General features: G+C 37.2%; 1 protein-coding gene across 1 annotated transcript in view; it reads right to left on the reverse strand.

Annotated features, from left to right (window-relative positions):
• Positions 1 to 24,607, reverse strand: part of RBM33 (RNA binding motif protein 33) — a 179,132-nt gene extending 154,525 nt beyond the window's left edge. Inside the window, 2 exon segments of the mRNA XM_021009622.2 lie at positions 7,901 to 7,979; positions 24,294 to 24,607. Of these exon segments, the coding sequence (XP_020865281.1) occupies positions 7,901 to 7,979; positions 24,294 to 24,342 (128 nt within the window). The 5' untranslated portion in view covers positions 24,343 to 24,607.
• Positions 24,608 to 25,116: the final 509 nt, after the last annotated feature.

Raw genomic sequence — 25,116 nt, forward strand, 5'->3', positions numbered from 1 at the left:
TTTAGATTGTCAGTTTTATTGGCATATAGTTGGGAATTAGTTTTGCTGGGCTATGCATGTTTATAGTGAGGACTTTATTTTTAGGTTTTTTTTGTTGTTCAATGCAGGGGAATGGAACGCAGCAGGACAGGTAGATTATAAAGAAAAATATTTTAATATCTAATAGGTGGTTAGTGGTATGAGACTGAAGCTTAAGAGAGAGATATAAAGCCACATCTGCATGGAGATGATAATCAAATCAGTGGAAGTTAAAGAGATCACTGAGAGAATGTGCATATAAAGTGAAGGTAGCCCAGGACAGGGCCAAAATTAGTGGGGGCTGATGTGAACAATGAATGACAAACCAGAAAAGGAAACAGGGAAGAAGTAAACAAGCAGGAGGAGAACAATGCATTAAAACCCAGACAGAGCAGGGTCAAATGTTGCAGAGTACAAAAAGAATGAGGACAGAGAAAAAGCCATAGGATTTAGCAATTAAGAGACTATTTGGAACTTCGAAAGAGATGAATGAAGAGATGAGAAGTCAGACTGCAAAGGACTGAGAAATGACAGAAGAGGAAATGGAAAGCAAAGAGTAAAGACTCTGGAGTTTAGCTGAGAAAGAGATGAGAGACAGGATGATAGCTTAAGGGGGATAGTAGGAGCTATTGAGGGCTGTTTTAAGAATGGAGGACATGAACTGATACAAAGTGAAGTGAGCAGAAAAAGGAGAACAGTGTACACCATTAACAGCAATACCGTAAGGACAATCAACTTCAAAAGACTTAGTTCTCTGATCAAGACAATTCCAAAGGACCCACGAGAAAGCTATCCACCACCACTGAGAGAACTGATGAAGTCTTGAGTACAGATTGAAGCATATTTTTTAAACTTAAGTGGTTTTTTTGGGAACATGGCTAATATGGAAATGTTTTGCATGACTTTACATGCATAATCCATATCATACTGCTTGCCTTCTGAAGCGGTGGGGGGGGGCAAAAGGGAGAAAATTTGGCACTCAAAAAATTTTTTAAATTCATGTTAAATTTCATATGTAATTTGGAAATATTTACAAAATAAAAATATATTAAAAATAATGGAGACAGGCATGTTTACAGGGAATATGGAAGGAAATATCAGCAAAACTCAAGATAAGAAAGATAAAAGGAAACTATGAGGGCAATCTGCTAGAAGGTGAGGGTTATCAGGGTATATGTAGAAAGACAGGACTTGGTAAGAAGGGACTCTTCATGACACTGAATTAAAACAGAGGATAGGGATATGTCAAGGGGTTTAAAGATGTAGAAGGGGAAAAAAAGGACCTCAACATTGATGGCTTTTATTTTTTCAGTACCAGACAGTACAAGTTTACAAGGCAAAGACTTTAGCTGAGAGGATGGGGGGAAGGCATGGGTTATTTAAGGAGAGCAAAGACAATCTCAAATAGCTCTCTTGAGAAGTAAGATAGAGAATCAATTAAGGAGAAATACAAAATAGGATTGCCTTGCTGTAAGGATTGAGATGAACAAAACTCAAGATTAGGAGGTCTGAAAAGATGGAAAGTATGATGGGAACAAGGGATTCCTGATTAATGGCTAATGAATCACACTGCAGGGGAGCAAATGTGTGTCATACCTGGAGAATAACTAAACAAGCTGTGGTTCATGAATGCAATGGTACATTATTGTGAAACAAAGAACTGAGAAACACATGAGAATTTTTTAAAGAAAATAAACTGGACATGATGACAGTATAAATGGGAAAAAATAAGCTCTCAAACTAAAAATGTGGCATTATAAGTATGGCCTTGAATAGATTAAAATATATATATACATAAAAATATACATCCCTCTCTTCACTAGTCAAATGAGTCAATCAACAAGCATTTATTAAGCACTTATCATGTGACACACACTGTGCTAATAAGAACTGGAAACAAAAACAAAAGCAAAAACATGGTCCCTGTACTCAGAAAACTTACAGTCTAAAAGGGAGACAACATGCAAATAACTACATACCTACAAAATAAGCACAGTATAAACTAAGGGAAGGCACTAGAAATGCCAGGAACAAGCTCCTACAGAAGGTGAAATTTAAGTTGAGTCTGATGAAGGTGAAAGTAAGAAGAAGAATATTATTCCAGGCATGGGAGATAGCAGTGAAAAGGCCCTGAATCAGGAAACAGAGTGCCAATGTGTAAGAAACAAGTTGGTCAGTGATCATACCATATGTGAATGGAGTAAAGTTTAAGAAGGCAGAAAAAGAGGAAGGGGTTGGGCTATGCAGAGCTTTAAATGCCAGACAGGATTTTACATTTAATCCTAAAAGTAATTCATCAGAATCTGAGAAGTGCCATGGTCAGACCTGTACTTTAGGAAAATCTTTGTGTCAGCTAAGTGGAAGATAAATTGAAGTGGACAGACACTTGAGACACAGAAACCAACCAAAAAGCTATTGCAATAGTTCAGCCATGAAATGTTAAGGGCACACCAGAGTGCTAGTTCTGTATGCAGAAAGGTAGAAATGACAACAGTTGACTATAAATTGGATATGTAGGGTGAGTACAAGTGAAGAATAGAAGATGACTCACAGGTTGCAAGCCTAGGTGACTGCAAGAGTGGTGGTGCCCTCCAGAGTAATAGAAAAGTTGTGAAGTGGGGAGCTTTTATGAAGAAAGACAACGAGTTCAAATTTGGACATGTTGAGTTTAAGATGTCTACAGGACAGCCAGGCTAAAATGTTCAAAAGACAAAAGATAATGGGAAACCAGATGTCAGTAGAGAGGTTAGACCTGTAAAATGTGAAAACACACAAGGAAGTATTCAGCAAAAGATACTGTGAAAGAACAATTAGAAAAGACAGGAGAAGCAGTATACAGTAGTGTCATGGAAATCTTGAAAAGGAGATGAAGTATCAGTGAGAAAAGAGTAATCAACAGTGACAAAGAAGTCAACAAGGATGAGCGTTGAGAAAAAGGTGTTGAATTTGCCATTTTCCCACCTCAGACACAGTAGGCATTTAATAAATGACTATTAAATTGAAGAAAAACAATAACTAAAGCATAGTAATAACTAGAAGTATAACAGCTTCATATTTTATTAGGATGTCTTCTAGTTCATATGCAAAATTCCCTGACTGCATAAAGCAGTACTTCCCAACCTAGAATATATTCCAGAAAGGTAAAATGATCTCAATTCTCAATCCCTGAGCATTCCACCATCCATAGCAAGCAGGTGAAGAGGGACTTAGGGTCAGAAGAGCACACAGCAGGTTCAAATTCTCACCTTTCTCTCCAACTAGTAAAAACTAAGGCTGTAGATGCCTTAGAAGGTCATAAGCCTTGAGTTTCATTTGGGATAAAAATTTAAAACATTATGCAATAGGGGGAAGTTAGGTGATGCAGTGGATAGATCAACCGGCCCTGGAGTCAGAAGGACCTGGGTTCAAATCCAACCTCAGACACTTTGTAGCTATGTAGAGGCAAGTTACTTAACCTCGACTGCTGCCCCCTTAAAAAAACCATTATGAAATAAAATTGGTTAAGTGAAAGTATTTGAATAAGTTATATTTAACATTTATTTTAATGTCAACATGATGCTTTTGAGTAAACTAAGTAAGACAATATATATCTCTGTTACTCAACAATGTGACTTCATACTTAAAGCAGCTGTGATTTCTTCAGTGTAACATTACTTCAGAACAAAGATGCAAATTTAGGCTTGATGTAACATCCTAACAAAGAGAGCTAACCAAAACTAGAATAGGATTCTTTGGGAAATACAGTGTGACACAAATATGAAATGTCTCTACCACTAAAATACTGCAGTCATCCTGTGCCTTAGTAGAACTATCTTCATGAACTGCTATAGCTGAAAACATTCATCACCTGGTAGCCAATTTTTGGTGGCTAAGCCTCTCCTACCTAAGTCCTCTGCTAAGAAAATCCACCACCAGGCCCATATATGGAAGAATTTCAGGTTTAATAGGATCTGCTAGAGCTTATGCTCCACTGACAGCTTTCAAAAATCTAAGGTCACCTCCATGTCAAAATAAGACATCAATGTAAGACATCAGTATAGACAAGTGATTTTAGATATATTCAAAAATTACTGCATATATTTTTAATTTTCCCTAGATTTTCAAGTTCAAATACTGTATCCGCCCTTCCCAGAGGTGAGACAGAAGAAAGATAAACTAGAGTCCCCTTCCCTAATGACCTCACAATTGGGAGAAATTTTATACCTTTATTTTTGTCTCTTCCTGACATCTTCTCTTCTTTATGTATTTTGATCTTTCCTCCACAACAATATAGAAAGGAAGTCTAATACACAATATAAAATAGAAAGGTTTTGATGTTGTTGTTGTGGTTGTGATCAGACAGCTAACAGGTGGCCAGCTCTTGCCTAGGAACCATGAAAGCAACAGTGGGAAGTGAACAAGAGTAGCTTATATGGCCACTGAGGTACAAAGATTCTACACAGATGTTTAAGTGGTACCTCACAGTTCAATGGAAATTATACTATTTTTTCAGTGGAAAAAAAAAAAACGCTTTCAGTGCTACCCAAGGAGGAATCTAGTACCCTGGGGAAACAAACAGGAAGAGCTCTCCTATACCCCCTCGAAATCTGAGAATCTTTACTTAAAGCAGTCATTACAGTGAATTTCAGTCCCTGCTGGGCCTGAAAGTCAAAATATCCAAGTTCTAGTCCGTTTTCTGCCCATCAATAGTTATATGAGTACAACTCATAACTTCTCTAAGATCCAGTTACATCTGTGAAATAATGATACCCTACCTTACAGAGTTATTGTAAAAATGAAATAAAAATGTATGTCAAGTGCTTTGAGTTACTATTATTATTACTATTCGATGCTGACACCACTTAAGCCAATCCATGGGAGGTAGAGGGCCTGAATTTAATTCAATTCAACAAGCATTAATTAAGAGGCTACTATATTCAAGGCACTGAGCCAGGAAGGGGGTTACAAAGACAAAACAAAACAAAAAATTCAGTACCTGCCCTCAGAAAGTTCACATTTCATCGAGGGGATAATATGCTTAAGGTAGCACATGAGCTGAGGGTTGAATGAAGGCACTGATTTTAAGAGGTGAAGGAAAGGAGGAAGTACATTCCAGGCCATGAAGGCAAGCCTATGCTAAGACACTGAGACAAGACAAGGAACACCAAGCTCAAGGAAAAAGAAGCAGTTTAACATGAGTGATGTGAAACAAGTCTGACAAGGCAGGCTAGAGGCAAACTGTGAAGAGCTTTCAATGACAACGATAGAAATTTCTATCTTAACCTAGAGGCAATAGAGACCCACAGAAAACTGAGCAGTAAAGTGACATGGTGAACCAGTACTTTATAAAAATTATTTTAGCAACAGTCTGGAGGATTGGGAAGGGGAGAGAATTGATACAAGGAGTTCCATTTGTAGACTATTAAAATAGCCTAGACAAAAGGTGATGAGTCTTCAAATTAAGTGGAAGCTGTGAAAATGGAGAGGAAGGGATAAACACAAAATACAATGTAGAGGTAGAATTTACAAGTACTATCTGACTGGCTAGGCAGTGGTTATAGAGAATGAAGCTTCCAGATAGCCCTTATTGTATTCTTCTCCGGTCAGATCACACATGGAATATTATGCTCTCAGTCCCAAGTTTTAGGAATGAATGAATGAATTTAGTAAGCTTGAGATCATTCACGGGAAAGAACTAGGATGGTGCAAGGCCTTGAGTAAATGTCATGAGGACTGGCTGAAGAAACCACAGATCTTTTTGGCTTGAAGAAAAGACTAAGGAAGGACCAGAATGGCTTTCTTCAAAGATATATGAAAGGCTGCCACATGGAAAAGGGACCAAACTTGTGCTTCTTGGCAGGAAGAACCAGAAGCAAAGGCTAGAAGTTGCAAAGATGCAAATTTAGGCTTGATGTAACATCCTACTAAAAAAGAAGTGACCAAAATTAGAATGTGCTCCTTTCAGAAATAGTGGGTTCTCCCTTACTGAAGATCTTCAGATAAAGGCTGGATAACCATTTGCTGAGTTGACAATAAAGGAATTCCTATTCAGGAATGGACTGAATTAGAGAGCTACTGAAATCTTTTCCCAATGTCAGATAAAGGAAAGATTCCATTATTTGATTCAATCTTTGGCAGATTTCCAAAAGATAGGCACAAAAGTTGTACTCAGAAATCATAAGACAAAAAGAATCAATTCCACAAAAAATATAAATCAGTTGCACAAAAGGCATTCGATTATCAAAGAATACAAGTCTTTTCAAAATCTAATGCAAATTATATTAGCCGAATTGAGAAATTTGTATAGTTCTACTAATTTACATTACTATTATTAGCTATTACTCAATGGAGGCATAAAATTTAATAAAGAAAATTACATTAAATCTAAAAAGCAAATAATTTCTTGAAAAGAAATTAACTTATCAAGGAAGATTTAGCACGTTATTGTTAAGCTGCAGGTTTTAGACAGTTTGGGGCCCAGACCTATGATATGGGGACCTTCCAGTTCGGAATCCTCTTCCACCAATGCAGATTAACAACTCTTGTAATTTAGTCTTAAAGAGTTATCTACAGCACTAAGAAGTTAAGTCTTGTCTGTGATTACAGAATCAGTACATCACAGAAGTGGGAATTTAACCAGGTCTTCCTGACTCCAAAGTCAACCCTTTAACCACTATGATATGCTGCCTTCCATTTTTAAGTTACTACAAAAAATACTCATTGTTTTCCATAATGCATATATAAGAGCAGCTAGGTAGCACAGTGCAGAAAGCACAGGCCCCAGAGTCAGAAGAACCAAGTTCAAATCCCTCCTCAGACACCTGACACTTACTGTGTGACCATGACAAGTCACTTAACTTCAACTGCCTTGCCAAAAAAGAAATACACATATAAATATATGTATATATTTGTAATATGTATATATGTACATCTGCACACATTATATATCATATGTAACATATAACTGTGTATGTACACACACACACACACACACACACACACACACACACACACACATATCCCATAACTCATAACTTAAAGATTGGCTAAGAACAGTTGCTTAGGCAATAATACCAAAGATGACCAACTCCCAATTACAAAACCAAATAACCCAGTCAGCACAGCTTAAATATTAAAATATTAAAAACTTCACTAATGTTTCCCCAAGATACATATTAATATTATATTAAGTAATTTTCTATCATATTGTAAACTGTTTATTTTGTAAATAATAATGTATTAAGTAATTTTCCTTAAGCACAGATCTAACAACCATGTTAGATCCCCTACTCTATCAATTCCAGTGGCTTCCTAAATATAAACTCCATTTTTAAGCTTTTAAAACCCTACACAATCCAGTCCCAGACTCTATTCCCAGATTCACTGTGCATTACCTCCCCCTCCCATGTTCTGTGACCAGCCAGACTGGTCTTCCCTCTGTTCTTCTCACTCCATCTCTGGCCTCCATGCCTTTGTTGTGGTCATTCCCTATTAATGGAATTCACTCTATCCTTACCTCAGCCTCACAGATTCCCTTTCTTCCTTTAAAATGCAGATTAAGCACCATCTTCTTCATGAAGCATTTCCAGACCCCCCCCAATCCACTAGTGCCCTCCCTCTTAAAATACCTTGTATTTAACTACTCTGCATATAATTATTCATTGTATATTTGTACAGTGTGTGTGTATATTTGTTGAAAGCCCCAGTATGTGCACATATTGTCACTTCTACCCACTAAAATAGTTTACATGAACATACAGAACTATAGAAAACACATTAACATGTACATAACCAACACTTCATGTGTACGTGAACTTCTATTAAGCATTAGAGAACAAACTGCCAGTCCAGGGGCCCTAAGATTAATCAATACAGCATTTTAATATGAAAATTTTTTAAGTACCTGTCCCAGTCATCATCCCCAGTTCTTCTTCTCCAAGACCGTTCTGCACCAGGCTTATCAAACTGATCAAAGTCATCATCTGCAAAGAAGACTTCATTAAAAATAGTTCTTACTAGAATAAAACAGATATATAATGAAAAAAAAATCTCTAATACAAATATTTAAGAATTCCATAAATCTATATAAAAGTTTGTTATGAATTCTTTACTTTTCAGTTGAAAATGCAAAAAATATAAGGTTTTTTAAAACTAATGGGTAATAATTAAGGCACCCAGTCCTATGAGAGGAAAACAATTATTAAGTACCATTGGGTAAAAGAAAATATCAACAAATGTAGGCACTGACTAGAGAAAAGGATGGCTTTTTAAGGAAAAACTTAGAAGAGAAAAAGGAAAAACAAAGCACAATGAAAAGAACACCACGCTTAAAGGTCATAAGAACCAGGTTTAAGCCCTAGCTTAACTAGTTATCAGTTAGGTAACCTCTGAGCCTGTGAGCCTCCCCTCTGAGCCTCAATTTACACATGTATAAAATATACTTATAAAGTAAGTATATAAATATAATAATATAATAATATAATATAATAATAAATATAAAATAGTACTTATACCACCTAAGAGTAAGGACAAAATGAGAATATACAGACAGCATTTTCTAATCTGTAAAACACTATATAAAACCTAAACTATTTCTTCTTTTCTAAATAATGAATAAAACATGTACTATTTACAGACCTTTGTAATATTTATAATTTATAATCAAATTTTTAAAATACATTATTAAAAATTAATCCCCGTGTATTCACTAAAAGCAAACATAATAGGAAATTTAAAATCTATACTGCTTGGAAAATAAAACAAAGTGCAGATTTTATGTAGGAAGACTAGGAGCAGACACCCTTCCCTGAGGGGGGCCTCAGGTTAGTCTATCTAACATAGGAGTCTGAACAAGGAATAGGAAAAAATACCTTGGGCTTGTCAATAATGTAGAGTGAACTTGGGACAAGACACAATCAAGTTCTATACTTTCTTGTATTTCGTAACACCAAAAAGCTTAAGGAAGGAAGGAAACAAGCATTTATCAAGTGCCTAATATGTGCAGGTTGCTTTACAAATATTATCTCATTTGATGCTCACAACTCTGGGAAGTTGGTGCTACTACCCCCATTTTTCACAGCTGAAGAAAGCGTGTCAGACAAGTTAAATGATTTTCCCAATGTCATACAGCTAGTAAGTGTCTGAGACCAGATCTGAACTTGAATCTTCCTGAGTCCAGGTCCAGCATTCAATCCACTGCACTAGCTGGATTAAATAAATAAATCCACTGATGAAAGGTGCTCAAGAACAGCAACGTTTAGTTGGACTCAATAGCATGAGAGAAACCAGAAGTAGAAAAAAACAGCCACAGAATAACAATGATAATAATAATAATATCTATAAGATAGCTCTTAAGTGAATCTTATTTTCATCATGCACACTATTACCAAAATTTTGCTTACTAAAATTTCAATCTTTCCCTGCTATCTACTTGTTTTTTCTCTGCTGATTACAAACACACCCAAGAAGCAGCACAATAAAGGGTGGAATCCAGGGCCTCTGACTCAAAATTGGGGACTTGTCCCCCTACCCCACACTGATTCATTTCACTTCTATTCTAGAAGCAACCTTTTCATCTTCAACTCCTGACTTGTAGTTATGTCTCACTGGCCACAAAAGATAAATGTAGTCTAGAATTCTATTTCCACCCTCCAAATTGAGAACAAACACACACACACACACACACACACACACACACACACGCACACACACGCACACGCGCGCACGCGCCCAGGTTATTTGTAAGTGAATATATCAAGCTTACAAGAAATTCCAAACTGGCATTCACTCATTCAATCACAGCAATAAGATGACTCCTTGTTTGTTTTTTTTCTACTTGAAAAAAAAATTATATAGCCTGAAAAAATACAAAACTAGGTTTCTTATTCTACAATGCCATGAGGTCTTTGTTGTTCGGGTGTCACATAGTTATTGAAACTAGATAAACTGAATTTTAAAAGATAGCCAGATTTCTCTCCTTTCAGTCATTTTCACAAAGAAAGCTTTGTCTCTCAACCTTAAAAAAGCTATTCCAACATTTTCAAATTGTGTTTGAAGGCAGCACGGAAACAAGAGGTAACGTTAGATTCTTCTAAATTCAAACTGGTGACCATCCAATCTACTGGAGCTTTAATTCTTGATAGCTATACTTTGACAGTACATTGAAAAGCTCAAAAAGAACAGCAAGGAAGGTCTTTCAAAAGGCTTGGAAAATCCTCCTAGTACGACACGCTTTTAGAATTTCTTTTAAAGGGTACAGAATCATACTAAGAAGATGAATATGCTTGGATCACTTACGCAAAGGAACAGTATAAAAGAATTCCTAAATCTGGTCCTACATGAGTCTTCTCATACAACACAGGTGTTTGTTTGGTTGGCCTTGTTTTCACTGTTTCACCAAAACAAAACTACATCTCTAACTAAGGCATTCAAACCCTTTCAGTGACCAAAATTCAAAAATCCAGTCCTATAGTATCTTTTTCCACAATAAGCATCATCTAAAGTATCTTAAAGATTCATGTCTAAATATCTACATACACACTAGCTCAGAAGCAAACAACTTATGACACTCTTCTACTCCCAATCATATGAATACTTCCTTCTATTTCTATCCCTGTTCATTTTTCTCCAATCCATTCTTTTTCCTCTGCCTTTCAGATCTGTGTGTCATAGATTTTTCCAGGAGTGCGCAAGGACACTGCTTAACCACACTAGCAATCAAGATTAAAGAGACTGCTGACCTCTGAGCTAAATGGAGGTTCTAGGGATGAAAGAGCTGGCTTTTAGGGGAGGGAAAACAGAAAAGAAAACCACCAAGAAATACAATCAATATAAGTGCCAAGACAAAGGTCATCGAGGATGTAGCAAAAGATCCAAACAGCAGCTGCATGTGACTAAATTACTTAAAGATGAACTGCTGTTTTCACTTTTAAGAAAAAGCAAAAAGGTGACTGGGGGAGGGTAGAGGTAGGGTTTAGATTCTGATAGATCCAAAATGTTGCAAAAATAGTTCAAAAATACAAAAGCATTTAAAATAATGGCTGACGATCATTTCACTCTGACAAGGCAGCAAGTTAGAGAAAACAGAGAAACAGCCAAATTATAGGCTTTTCATGTTACATCATCAGGTGTATCATATATTTTATATATGTACATACATATACACACATATAAAGAGAGAGAATATGATCTGCCAAACACCTCACTGAATTCATGACATAAAGCACGCGCTTTATATGGGCTATTAACGTACTATAGAGGTACATGATCTGTGAATTCCAGTCAAGATTTCAAAGAGGATTTTCTAGTACTGTAAGAGGTTGAACTAGATTTTATCAAATAGGGTATAAATATATAAAACTCATAACACCAAATAGCATACCAACTTCAAAAAAATCTTCAAGAAAAGTTTAGATAAATTGATAGGCGAGAGGAGGAGGGGGCAAAACTGTGATTCCATAGGTTTGGAGAATTTCCGGTGCAACTTTAAGATAAATAAATTAATGGAAATCGAAACTATTTGGTAAATGCCAAACAAGAGGGCTCTGCTTCTAGCCTAGCCCTACCACAGCCATCACTGAAGGGAATGTGAAGAAGGGGCCAGCCATCACTGCCACCACCACCACCATCACTGCTAACCAGGAAAGTCCATGAGCTCTATGGGTTATAGTGCCCCTGAGACCACCAGTCCTTCTAGTCCTGGTCCTGAAGCCATCAACCATCATCTTGGTGAATAACCTTTGTGAAGAAAATGCAACATGGAAACTGCCTGTGCAGGTGCTAGAACACCATCCCCCTTTCCCCCAATTACCAAAACTACAGAAGAACTTGAAAATAAAGTTCTTATCACCAAAGTCCTTTTGTAGGCACCATCAAATGATTCAGCATCAGAAAGCGGTATGATTTTATCACTGGAATGACACAGATGGAGATGCATCCCTCTTTCGTTGCTGCAAACTGAGATCATGGGGACCTCTCCGTCTGACTTGCAACTGAAACCTTCTCTTAAGTGTTATCTCCTCCATTAGAATGTGAATTTCTTGGAAACATATTGTCTTGCTTTTTAAATTTGTATCCCAGTACTCAGCAGTGTTTTGCATGTACTAAATGAATAATTTTTTAAAAATTTATTCCCATATAAAATGTTTCTTAGTAATACTGTATTAACACAAAATACTGTACCAGAATAATCACCAATCTATGGCGTTTATATTCTGGCTCAACTCAACAAATATCTCAGTTAATGGTGTCATTTCATCTCTTTCATCAGCATGGTATAGTGGAAAGAAAACTGAATTTGGCGTCACAGGATATGCATTCAAATCCCAGTTCTACTCAACTAGTTATGTGTGACCCTGGACTGGTCACTTAATCTCTCTCAACTTTAATTTTCTCATTTATAAAATAATATTGAATTAGATTGTCTCTAACATAACAAAGATCAATGGATTTTGATGCTACCAAACCATGAAGAGATTAAGTCTCCATATCGGAAATATTGCTATACCACTATACCTCAAATCCCTTAACTACCTAAAAATCCAGAAGTCAGAAGTAAAATTGAATGTCGTCTAATACAAACTCTTCATTCTACAGACAAGAAACCCAAACGTCTCTTCATGCATCATAGATGAAAATAGGGTGAGGATGTTATTAAATGTATCAGTTACTTACCACCTAAAGTGAATTTTCTGAGCCAAGAAAAAAAATTGCAGAAAGGATACCTTTATCATGTTACTTAAAAACAGACTTTAATTCTCCTAACACTACTCCAGGACCACCTCCAAACAAATCAGTGATTGCCTGGACAAAACCTACCTTAAATATATATTTTCTGGAATGTTACCTTGTTAATTTGATGAATTCTTTATATAAATCATTAATAATAACACTTTTCTTAAAGACTCTTGGTGCTCATTTAAAAAATTTCTTAGAGATTAGTTAATTCATTCAACAATTAAGTGCCTACTATATGGTACTGAAGACACTGGTCCAAAAAATGGAACAATCCCTGCCCTTAAGAAGTTTAAAATCTAATTTGGGGGTGGGGGGAAGTAGGGGAAGAAAATAGGAGGGTTTTGACACATGTTAAAAAAATACATTTACAAAGTAATTTGGGTGATGGAACTAACAACCAGAGGAATGAGGAAAGGCCACAGGTAAGAAGAGGCACTTGAACTGAACTCCTTCTCTGAAGGAAGCTGGAGATTCCAAGAACCAGAGGTGAGGAGGGAAAAGAATCCAAGGATAAAATGCAGTCTGTGAAAACACAGAGACAGGACATAAAATATGAATGGAAGAGAGCAAGTAGTTCAGCTGAAACATAGAGCCTGTGAACTGGAGTAATGTGTAGTAAGTGTAGAAAGTATGTGACTGGAGGCAAATTGATAAAAGATTCCAAACAGAGGAGTTTGTACTTGGCCTAGAATTAAGAGAGAGTCACTGGAGCTTTTTAAGCAAGGGCATCTGTTATGGTTAACGGACTGGAGAAGGAAGAGATTTGAAGCAGGCAGAGTTTGTAGGTTCCTACAAGAGTTCAGGTAAAAAGTTATGAGAAACTTAATTAGGGAAGTGGTTATAAACAGAGAAAAGTAAACTCATTTTTGAGGTTTAAGGGAAGCAAGTAAGGATTACAGAAAGAATTATCTGTGTACATATTGTAACACACCCGGGTATAATGTAAGCTCCATGAGGGCAGGAACAATTTCCTTTTTGTCCATGTCCCCTGCACTCACTATAGTGCTTTGCACAAAGGGGGCAAAGTTTGCTAGATTGAATTGAAAGTTCAGCTACCATAAGTATTTCTATTTCTCCAAATATAAGTACCACTCAATTACCCCAGATCCTAGATTTTGGCTAATTTGTGGATACTCACACTACAATTAGTAACTTCCCCTAAATTGTTTTGCTAATAAGAGAGTATTACTGGTTCCTAAATCTAAAGCTTAGAGGCAAACAAATTTCAAAGTGTGTCACACCCAAAATCTTCAAGCAGAGTATTAAACTGGATTATAACTGAGATTCCTTCAAACACTATTATGTGATTCAACTATAAATTGCAACTGAGCAGGGAATCACTCTTGAAAAAACCCAAGCAGAACCAAGATAAAGAAAGCATGCTGCAAACAACAGTGACACATATCACCACCCAAATTCCTCCCCATTCTCTAGGAGCAAAACACACCTATCCATAGGCTACAAGCCTGAGCCACAAGTCAGTTTATACAGATGCCAACTGTCACACATGATTTAAAAAGTGAAAAAGTGAACCCCTGTTTATGCCTCACTATTGGTAAAATAAAGACACGCCCTCCACCCCTGCTCTGTCCGTGAACGAAGTTTTGATTAACAAAGGTATGTGACCAATTCTCCAGAACATAGGGACAATGTACAACTTGAAAAATGACAAAGATTTATAAATCTTCACTATATACAGAAGAGGAAAAAAAACTGGAAAAGGAAATCAAAGTATTATAGTTTACAGTGAAAAGGAAAAAGCCTTGAACTTTAGATTTCAGACTCTAGTTCTGCCCTGGAATCTATAATTGGCCATAACTCCTATGTACCAGTTTCAAAACCCTTTAAGAAAAGACGTGGTATAATGCTATCAAACAGCATAATGTATCTTAAAACACTCTGAAAATGCTAATTTAGACACAGAGATTAGGAGTGCAGTCAAATCTAAGGCAAAGTTACCAACTTTGTTACTTCAGTCGATCTGACTGATATGAGCATTGCCTTCTCACACCTGTATGACTTTTTTCCATGATCCGGAAACCATTCCCAAGGCTTTCTCCTTGATCTTTTCACCTTAAGTGAATACCAATGAAGAATATGAGCTATCCATTGATTATTACTTCAAGACAGGACCACTTCCTTTCTCTGGTCATAAAGCCCTCCAATGACATATTTATGCCACTTCTCTTGTTCTATTTTTGTAATATGTGGCAACCTATTTAATCTATGTGCCTTTTCCCTGCACTAACAGTAAGCCATAACTTTTATTCGGTATTCCATGAATCACAACCATACAGCTTCACTGAAAAGAAAAAAAAACAGTGATCTTTTTTTTCCTTGTTTCAGGAGAAAATTTCAGGTCAATAAAAACACCTTATCCAAAAGGCAACTCCACCTGTTCTCCTTCCCCTGCTCAATTCTGGGCCTAGCTCAGCTCACTGTCTATCTGGAGCGTCATTCCAATAAGTATTCTTTGTTCACTTGGTTTTTCCTGTGAAAATAGTTAGGCAAAGCTCCTGACTAATGAAAGATCTCATTTAGGAAATTCTGCAAGGTTCCAAGGCTTGACATAATCAGCATAATATCATCCATAATCAGGGGTGTTTGGAGGAACTAACAATCAATAGCGAATCCCACTTTAATTTGGATTCTGCACTGGACACCCTCCATGATTATAGAAAAACACTCCTGACAAATAAATATGCCTCTCTGTTTAATGCTTTACTTAAGGGTTAAAATTCTCTTTGATGTTCTATTTTTAAAGAATCTTGCAAGATTTTTATATATATATATAAAGGAAACAACTTGCTGGATAAAAGCCTTTTAAGGAAGCATTAACAAATAAACATTTCCCCCAAAAAAGTCAACCAACAATAAGTACAGTGGAATCTTGTATGCTTTATATCCTCCAATTAATTGTATAACTATAATAATGTGGTTTTTTTGGTAGAATATTAACCATTCCCTTTTCAAACTTTTATCAGTACACTTCAGAAGTTTGTCAAAGACTTTACAGAGCTAGGATAGTGGGCATATGGGTCAAAGAGTTATTTATATTTTCTCAGATACTTTTCTTTGGCAATGGTAAATCCCCATATTGTTTCCAAGCATTCATTATCCTCTCCTTTTTCTTATATTTCAAAACTGAGCCCTCAATACCCTTCAAACTGCATTGTCTTCTCAGAGTACCCTTGGTCTAATGTAGCTGCTCTTCTCTATCTTGGTCTTCCTTAGTACTATTTCTACTTCCTGCAGCAGCACATCCAGGATTGTGAAGCCAAGAGTCAGATAATGGCTCTGCTACCTCTGATGGATAAAAAAGTCTGTAATAGAGATTTTTATAGTTCTCTTCAATTTTTTTGGTCTGTTCAATATCATCCCAGCAAATTTAGCATAAGAATGCAGATACTATTTGATTTGTTTTTATTTATATGTGATCAATGTAAGAAAAACAAAAGTGTTTTTTTCCCCTTTTTAGACCAAAAAAAAAAAAGGGATCAAAGAAGGGATAGGATCTTCGATTGGGATGTATAAGATAAATGACAGAGAGGTGAAACTACTCATTTCTTATTTAACTTCTACTTTTTCTGCCAAAGAGTATGATCTTTTCCCTGGAAACTACAAAACCAAAATGATAAACAGACAGTAAATACAAAAAATAAATAAAGAACTAAGTAAGAGAGCACTTAACTGCCTGGATGAATTCAAGTCAACTGGCCCAGATGAACTACATCCTCAGGTACTGACAGATGTTACCGCTAAGCACTGTCAATAACACTTAAAAGACCATGGAAAGTAAGAGAGGGATCACAAGTCTAGAGAAAGGCAAATATACCAATTTTCCAAAAACAACAAAGTATAAGCCACTGAGTATGGCTGGGAAAAGTGCCTGAGTATGAGATGCAGGTGACATGGTTAGAGAGCAGTTCTGAAAAATATTTCCTTGTTTTAGTGTGCTAAAAATTTAATAAGTCAGCAGGGTGATAACAGCAGCGAAAGAAGTAAATGAATTAAGGGAATCATAGCTTTTAGGAATAAGGAGCTGATTACTGTACTCTGCCTTCATCAGACCTCATCCGGGATATTGTGCTCAATTCTGCGTACATTTGGATACTCTCCAGAAGAAGGCAACCAGAATGGTGGCTTATCTTGAGTTCATGTTATATAATGACTGGTTGGAAAACCAGCAAAACTTCAGGAGGCACATGATAGCTGTCTTCAAGTGTTTGCAGGACTTTCATATGCATAGGGATTAGACTTGTTCCATTTGGCAGAAACAGAAGCAACAAGCACCAGTTGCAAATATTTTAGTGTTAATGTCAGAAAAATTTTCTAACAATTAGAGGTGTCCAAGAGTGGAACAGACTGCCTTGAGTGTCAGTGGATTCCCCCTTCTTGAAGGTCTTCAAGCAGAGGTTATATAATCATTTGTCAGAAAGAGAGTAGGGATTCTGTTTCCATATGGGTTGGTCTACATGGCCACTGAGGTTCCTTCCAACTCTTACAGTCAGTGCTAATTAGTCAGAAACAGGAATGTTAGGACAACAAATAAAATTCTACCAAGTAGAATTACGCACAACCATAGGATTCACATTCAAACAATCTCAATGAACAATGTTCAAAAATACACATATTTTTAAAGAAGCACATCAATTCATTGTCAAAGAAGTAGGATCTACATCACCAAGCATTGAAAGATGTGAGAGTACAGTGGTCAAAGGGGGTCTATGAAGGTTCTGATAAAAGACATTTAACTTGGATATATTTATGACTTCCCTTCCTAGGAAATAAAGTAATTCTAGATATTATTTTACTTTATTTTCATAATATGCCTTGAGATAGAGAGGTGAAGGTACTATTACACATAGGAAAACAGAAACTAAACAACATACTCCAGGAACATGCAGGCTGTGGCAGAAGCCAAACTCCTTGGATATTAGCAGATAAGCTAGTATGGTAGAAACAGCACTAGATCTGGGGTCTGAATATTCATATTTGAATCCCAGATACGTGACAATGAGTCAGTCACTTAACTTTCCTGATGCTCAGATTCTCCATCTTATTATAAAGTGGAGATTATAATACTTGCACTATTTACCTTACAGGGTCACTTCAAGAAGCAAATAAGAATGAAAGCAAACAAGAATGAAAGAAAAAACATGTGTTAAAGCTTATATATATAGTTTTTTGTAAACTATACTCATGTAAATATAAGCTTTTATTATGTGCATCCATATTTTAAGCTTCACTCAATGTTAACACTCAAAATATTACCCCTATTGTTACATCTTTTAAGGGATCTTATGTAATTTTGACATATACACGAAAGGCACCTTGTTAGCAAATTGTCCCACAGGTCATATTTTCTCTATCGAATCAAATGCTTTTTCATCATCAACAAGCAATAATTATAGGGATTTTTGTATATTTCCTACATCTTTCAGTCAGTCATATGATGGTAAAGAAGGATGGGATGGGCTCTACAAAGCTAGAAGGAATATCTACACTGATGACATCATAGATCCATGAGTAGTTTTATTATATCTATGTAAGGAGTCAATTAAATTTAACATTTATTAAAGCCTAAGGTGAATGGCACTGTGCTAAATGGAAGGGAAGGAAGAAAAAAACAAAAAGCTCTGGCCTCAAGCTTACCTTTATCTTCTACTAGGGGTTACAACAGATAAATAAAAAGAAAATTTGAGAAAGCAAAATGAGCACTAATGACTTGGGGAAGGCAGCCTAGGAAAGGTTTTACTGAGGAATTAGTGGCACCTGAGCCACTGAAAAAGATAAGGATTCTGGGAGGCAAAAGTGAGAAGACAGCTAAGTGACAACAGATACAAGTATAGAACTTGGATATAGGAAGATCTGAGATCAGAAAACTGCAAAAGAAAATGCTAAGAGGGATTAGAAAAAGAATATTGGGAAGCCAGAATGGAAATCAAGGAAAGTTTCAACCAATCTACAAACATTTATTAAATGTCTGATAATGTTCCAGGTACTGTACTAATAAGCACTGGAGATATAAATACAAAGAATGAAACAATTTCTATTCTCAAGCAACTTATATTTTAAGTCTTTAATAGCTGGGTAGAAAATCAGTAAGTGAAGATGAGAAAGGGAAGAATTCCTGGTACAGACAGTAGTTACATGAAAAAAGGGCATGTTTAAAAGTGAAGAAAATAACAGAATTTAGATAGAATATAGAGTGTATGGTAGAGGAGTATACTAGTTTCAAATTGTAGGAGATCTTGTATGTCGGAGGAGTTTGAACTTTACATGATAGAAAAATAAAGAACCACTATTACAGACGGTTGAGCAGAGGAATAACTTGATTACATCTGCACATTAAAAAGATTATTCTGTCAATAGTATGAGGGTAGATTAGAGATCACTTACTACCTGTATGAACTGGAGCAAATCACTTAATCTCTCTGTACTCGGTTTCCACATCTTGAAATAAACAGATTAGACTAAATGACCAGCAGTGAATCTAAGAGCCTATGATCACACCTAAAGTGGCAGTGGCAAGAGCTGCCAAAGAGTTATTTCAAAATCAGTGTTTGGAAAGCCTTCAAAAATAAGCTACTTTTTGAAAAACTCCCCTTTTGACAAAAACTACTGGGAAAATTTGAAATGGTTTGTCAGAAATTAGGTTTGGATCAACACCTCACACCACATATTACAATAAGCTCAAAATGGATAAGCAACTTAAATATAAAAGACTGACATTATTTTAAAAATTAAATCAGATAATGAACTTCTTCTCACAGCTTTGGCAAAGAGGAAAGTTCTTAACCAAATAGGAAACAGAGGCAATTTACAAAAGATAAAACAGACCATTTTGACTGCATGAAATTGAAAAGATTTTTTTGTTGATCAGTTGTTTTCAGTTGCGTCCTACTCTTTATGACTCCATTTGGGGTTTTCTTGGCAGAGATACTGGAGTGGTTTGCCATTTCCTTCTCCAGCTCATTCTATAGGAGGAAACTGAGGCAAACAGGGGTAAGTAACTTGCTCAGGGTCACACAGCTAGGAAGTATCTGTGGCCAAATTTGAACTTGGGAAGATAAGTCTCCCTGACTCCAGGCCCTGTGCTCTCTCCACTGCGCCACCTCCCTATAAGAGTGAAGCTGCAGTTAGTGCAAAAAAGATTTTACACTAACAAAATCAGTGCAACCAGAAAAAGAGAAGCTGTCAAGTGGAACTAAAATCTTTGCATTAAATATATCTGATAAGAGTTTGAAAACCAAGCTATAGAATTCAAATATATAAAACCAAAAGCCATTCACCAATGGATAAGTGGCAAAGGGTATGACCAACAGTTTACAAAATAAGAATTACAAACTTCACAAATATGAAATTGCTAGCTCAAATCACTAATAAGAAACATGTAAATCTAAGCAACCCTCAGATTTTCCCTTTCCAAATAAAATGAAGATAACAAAAGTTGAGAACAGTCAACATTGAAGAAAATGTAGAAAGACAGACACTAAAACAATGCTGGAGGAGCTGTGGGTTGGTCTTAACCATTCTAGAATTCCAAATGAAACCTAAGAAAGTGACTAAAATAACCATACTCTTTATCCTTGGGATCTCACTGTTGGGCATCTACCCCCAGGAACTCAAAGACAGAAATAAAGGCCCCACATATACCAACATATGAACACTTTTTGTGGTGACAAGGAGCTGAAACAGAGTAGATGCCCATCAAGTGGGAAATAGCTAAACAAATCAGGATAAATGAATATGGGGAATACTACTGCACAATATGTAAGAAACAAGGAATATGAAAAATTCAGAAGCACAGATTTATATGACATGATGCAAAGAAGAGCCAAGAAAATAATATACGAAATTGTACAAACAAAAAAGAAGCCCCCCTTTCCTCCACAAATCTGATAATTGTGCAAATTATATCAACTAAGCTTGACCCACAGGGAAAAGAAAATACATCTCCTTCATGTCCTCCAATTGTTTTTCCAAACCTTTCTTTTTAAATCTTTCTTAGAAAGGACAGCTCACTGGATAGGAAAGAAGGGGAAGGATGAATTCAGAAAAGAACACAAAATAAAAATAAAGACATCAATATAAGCAAGATAATTTTATTTTTAAAGAAGCTACCGCATTAGCCCACAACAGTGGGAAAAGAGAAAAGCAGACAAATGTATGAGTCAATTATCTCATCTGTAAAAATGAAGGGACGGTCCCCCAGTTATAAGTGATACTCTGTCAAATGATCTTTAGTTAAAATTCTTTAACCTTATCTAATACAGCTCATAATATATGGGGGAAAAAAACTCAGTTACTCATTTTTAAGAACAGTTCATACTTTTCTAAGTCAAACTACCTATTCTCCCAAGTGATCTGTCTGTTGCATTTTTTAAGACTCAACTTTATCAAGCCTAAGTATTCTTTAATACTTAATAATAGGTAGAAACAGTTCTTAGCTTATATCTATGTTTAGTATATCATAATACTTAAGAATTTAAGAATAAACTCAAAAGTGGATAAAATATCAAAATTCAGTCATAGGTTTCAAGAATGCACAACTATGGACATTACTAAATGCCATTCATTCTTTTTTAACCCAGTTACTCAAAAAATAATTAAGGAAGCTTCATTGTCAGTGTGCTCATGAAGCGCTCCCTAGAGGCTAGTTACTTTTTTTATTCAATTTAACAAACATTAAACACTAAGCAAGGTACAAACTACACATTCAATAGTAGAAAAATATACTCTTTTGTACACTGAAATCCAGTTGTTCATTTCAAAATTATGAGATTTTGGAGAGCTGCATAATCATTCTATGAAACTCAAGATTTTTTTTTCTTAACTCTACTACATCAAAGACACATGAATTCATTTCAGTCAGCATTCCCTCCATAAACCCAGAGAACCAACCTTTCCTATCTTAGATCACATCTTTAGGAATTACAACGGTCAAAAAATTCATTACCCAGAAGCCAACCTGATGAAGAACTTCTCTGACTTTATTTTATAATATCCTGGGAGAGCTTTTGGATTATTTGTCCCTAATGTGATCTTCCCAATCAACTATGAGCTTAGAAAGCAAGGAATAAGTTTGTTAACACTGTGCCTAAAGCAACAGCAAACACTTTTGCTTTATACTTGTACTGTAATAGCATAGCTTTAGAAAATGGTCACCTCCCTTGAGGAGGCAACAGAGTAGGGCTTTAGTGGAATACTGGGTAAGAAAGACTGGGGCTTTGGATAATGAAAGGGAAAAAAAAACTTAGGAAAGATCTGAGTGGTAATTTGATTTGAGTTGTGATTTTAATTATCCATAAAGACTTACATGAACTCATGCAAAGTGAAGTGTGTGGAACAGGGAGAACATTTTACACAGTAACAGCAATATTGTAAGGATAATCAACTGTGAAAGACTTAGCTATGCTGATCAATACAATGACCCAAGACAATTCCAAAGGATCCATGAAGTATGCTATAACCACCTCCAGAGAGAAAACTGCTGAACTTCAAATGCAGATTGACGCATGCTTGTTTAATTTTTTTCTTGCTTTTTTTGTCTGTGTTGTCTTTTGCAACATGGCTAACATGGAAATATGTTTTGCATGACTTCACATATATAGCCAATATCAAATTGCTTGCTTTCTCAAGGAGTGGGGATGGATGGGAGAGAAAAAATCTGGAACTCATAATTTTTTAAAATGATTGTTAAAATTTTTTACACGTGATTGGAAAATATTTAATGAAATATATAAATATATTTCTACAAAAGAATTGTCATAAGAGAATGCTGAAATTCATACTGAATGAGGATACTCCTAAGAAATACCCCTATGAAGAAAAGTGCATGGGCTTTGTGAAACCTATTTTGACTACTATGGCCTTTTTTAGTTTCCTTTTACCATAGGATCATAGGTCAAGAACTGGAACAGACACTGGAGGCCAGCTCCTCTAAGTCCTCATTTTAGAGATAAGAAAATTTAGAGGAAGGTTATACAGGTCACACAGGTAAGAAACAGAAAAGGTAACATTTGAATACAGTTCTTCTGTCTCCATATCAGCATGCTTTCCCTTAAACCACACTGCCTACTTCAAGTTCTCAAAAAAGTCCTGGATGCTTGAATTCACTAAGTTACTTCTTGTTAAAGGTAGTAAACTTTTACTGAAATGTAGGACTTTTCCCTGATGTACCACTATTTCAACAGAAGCATATGCCAACAATCTAGAACTCAGTAGTGCAAGATAACTCTATAGAGACAAAACTACATTTTTTAAAAAGTCCTTTAAAAAAGTCCACAAAAAAGAAAGGAAAAAAACAAAAACAAATGCCCAAACATCTGTAAAACTAATGTACTTTTTAAAAAAAAAGGCAGTTTTGGGTGTAGGAGAAGTCACTTATTTTCAAGACCTACTACAGGTCTTCAACTCAAATCTTGATTCAGGCGATTTTATATTTAAAATAAAAAAGGAAAAATCAGCATGTCAAGAAACCAAAAATGCTACCATTTTTCTATATTCACCTTTTTTTATTATTCCATGTTGCAATATAAACTTTATAGTGGATTAAACTGAGCCAAGAATTTCTACAAGACTACTTACTGCAATGTAAATTAACATGAGTACTGCTAATTAATACAGGAGTTCCTAAGCAATCTTTTTTCAATCCGTCCTCCAAAAACTTCGTCCCATTTCTCAAATTTTTCGAAAAAAAATTTTTTTCAAAGTATTAACTTTCCACGTGGAATGGAGGGGGTGAACTTCAGCCAAACTGTTGAAATGTTAATTTTACCTAAAGGTAAAACTTATATTTTATGAGAAAACATCTTGCTATGTTAATAAAAAAGGTAAAATGACAAAATCTCAATCAAAATACCCCCCTCCCACCCCACCCCCCATTAAGAAGGCACAGGTAACTGAATATAAAGGGAAAATCAGTTTCTATTCAAGAATATGACATAGTAAAAATACAAAAAGGAATTGCATTTTGAAGAATTCTCACTTTTCCGAAAGCTTTAATACAACAGCTTCAACATTCCTCCAGAACTACCCAAGTTGCTGACTGTGGAGTTGGGGGTTGTCCTTTTTCAGTAAACTTCATCCTATGTGTGCAAGGTTTCCCAGTGCTGTCAATTAAAACGACGCTTGACACAGTCCTCAATCTGCCAAGCGACTAGTAATTGCGCTCCTCAAAATGACATTTCAGGCCTAAAGAAACCGGGGTCGGGGGAGGGGGCGTTAGGGGCTCTCCACTAGGCAACAGACCTAGCAACTCATCCCCCCAAATCGTAATGACACTTAGAAGTCAGATGCACAAGTTCAGTGCCAAATCAGGAACCGGGGGGAGGGGGCCTGAGGGGCGGGATAAGGAGGAGCCGCTTCTCCTCCCTCCGAGCGACAATAGGGGATGGAGACGGCTCCGGGGGCCCGGAGAGGCTGGAGTGAGGGAAGGCGCCGAAGGGCCCGCTCGGACCCCCGAACTCCTCGGCTCTCTCAATCCTCTGCCTTCTGGCGTCCCAGCAGCCACTCCCCGGCCTTCCCCTGGCCCCGAGCGGGGCGACCTCACTCACCTCCGGCTCCGGTTCCCGCTCCTCCGCCCGCACCCAGGGAAGCCGCCATGGTGACTCCCGAGCTCGGCTCTCGGCCTCGCCCCCACCAAACCAGCTGGCGGGGAGAACAGGCCTGATCCCAGGCCGAGGGGAGGGTGATAGGTGGGGAAGGGACGACCCGAGGACCGGGGCAGGGTGGGAGGGGGAGGAGAGAGGAGAGGCCGGGGCGGTTCGTTGTCCACACCGGCCCCTTCTCCTCCGCAGGAAGAAAACAACAAACTATCCCAACATGGCCGCCGACTGCGCTCCGTCCGCCGCCGCGGTGCACTCCGGGATGGTGGCGGACCGCAGGGACTAGTCCCCGGGTTGGCTCCCGTGAGCACGTGCTTCCGAGAGTGAGATGGGAACCACAGCCGATTCAATGCGCATGCGCAAGGGGCAAAGAAAGCTGCGCGCTCTGGTCGGGCCTGCTGGCACAAACTGGATGACAGGATGGGTTTGGCGGCAAAGGGAAAGCGGAGGGACTCCGTCTTAGAACCGAGGCTGTTCGAACACCCGAGAAACTGGAGGCCCCACCACAAGCCGAAAAACAAGGACGACAGACAGTCCTAGCCCCACCCCCACCCTCAATGTAGTAAGCCGCTTTGCGGCTTTCGGGTCTGTGCTTTACGGCAGGCACGTCGCTAATGGTGATGGAGAGTTGGGGTGAGGAGGGGAGATCAGCTTCCTCCCTTGTCCTTAGATGCTACTTTGGGGGAGGGGGAGCAGAGGGGTCTGCTGTGTCTTCGTCTGCTCTTCCCAGGGTATCGGGTGGTGCACTGGAAGCTCAGGTTGAGCTTTAAAA

Source organism: Phascolarctos cinereus, unplaced genomic scaffold (assembly GCF_003287225.1).
Source record: "Phascolarctos cinereus isolate Bilbo 61053 unplaced genomic scaffold, phaCin_HiC Scaffold_1;HRSCAF=81, whole genome shotgun sequence".
In the NCBI taxonomy this organism is placed as follows: Eukaryota; Metazoa; Chordata; class Mammalia; order Diprotodontia; family Phascolarctidae; genus Phascolarctos; species Phascolarctos cinereus.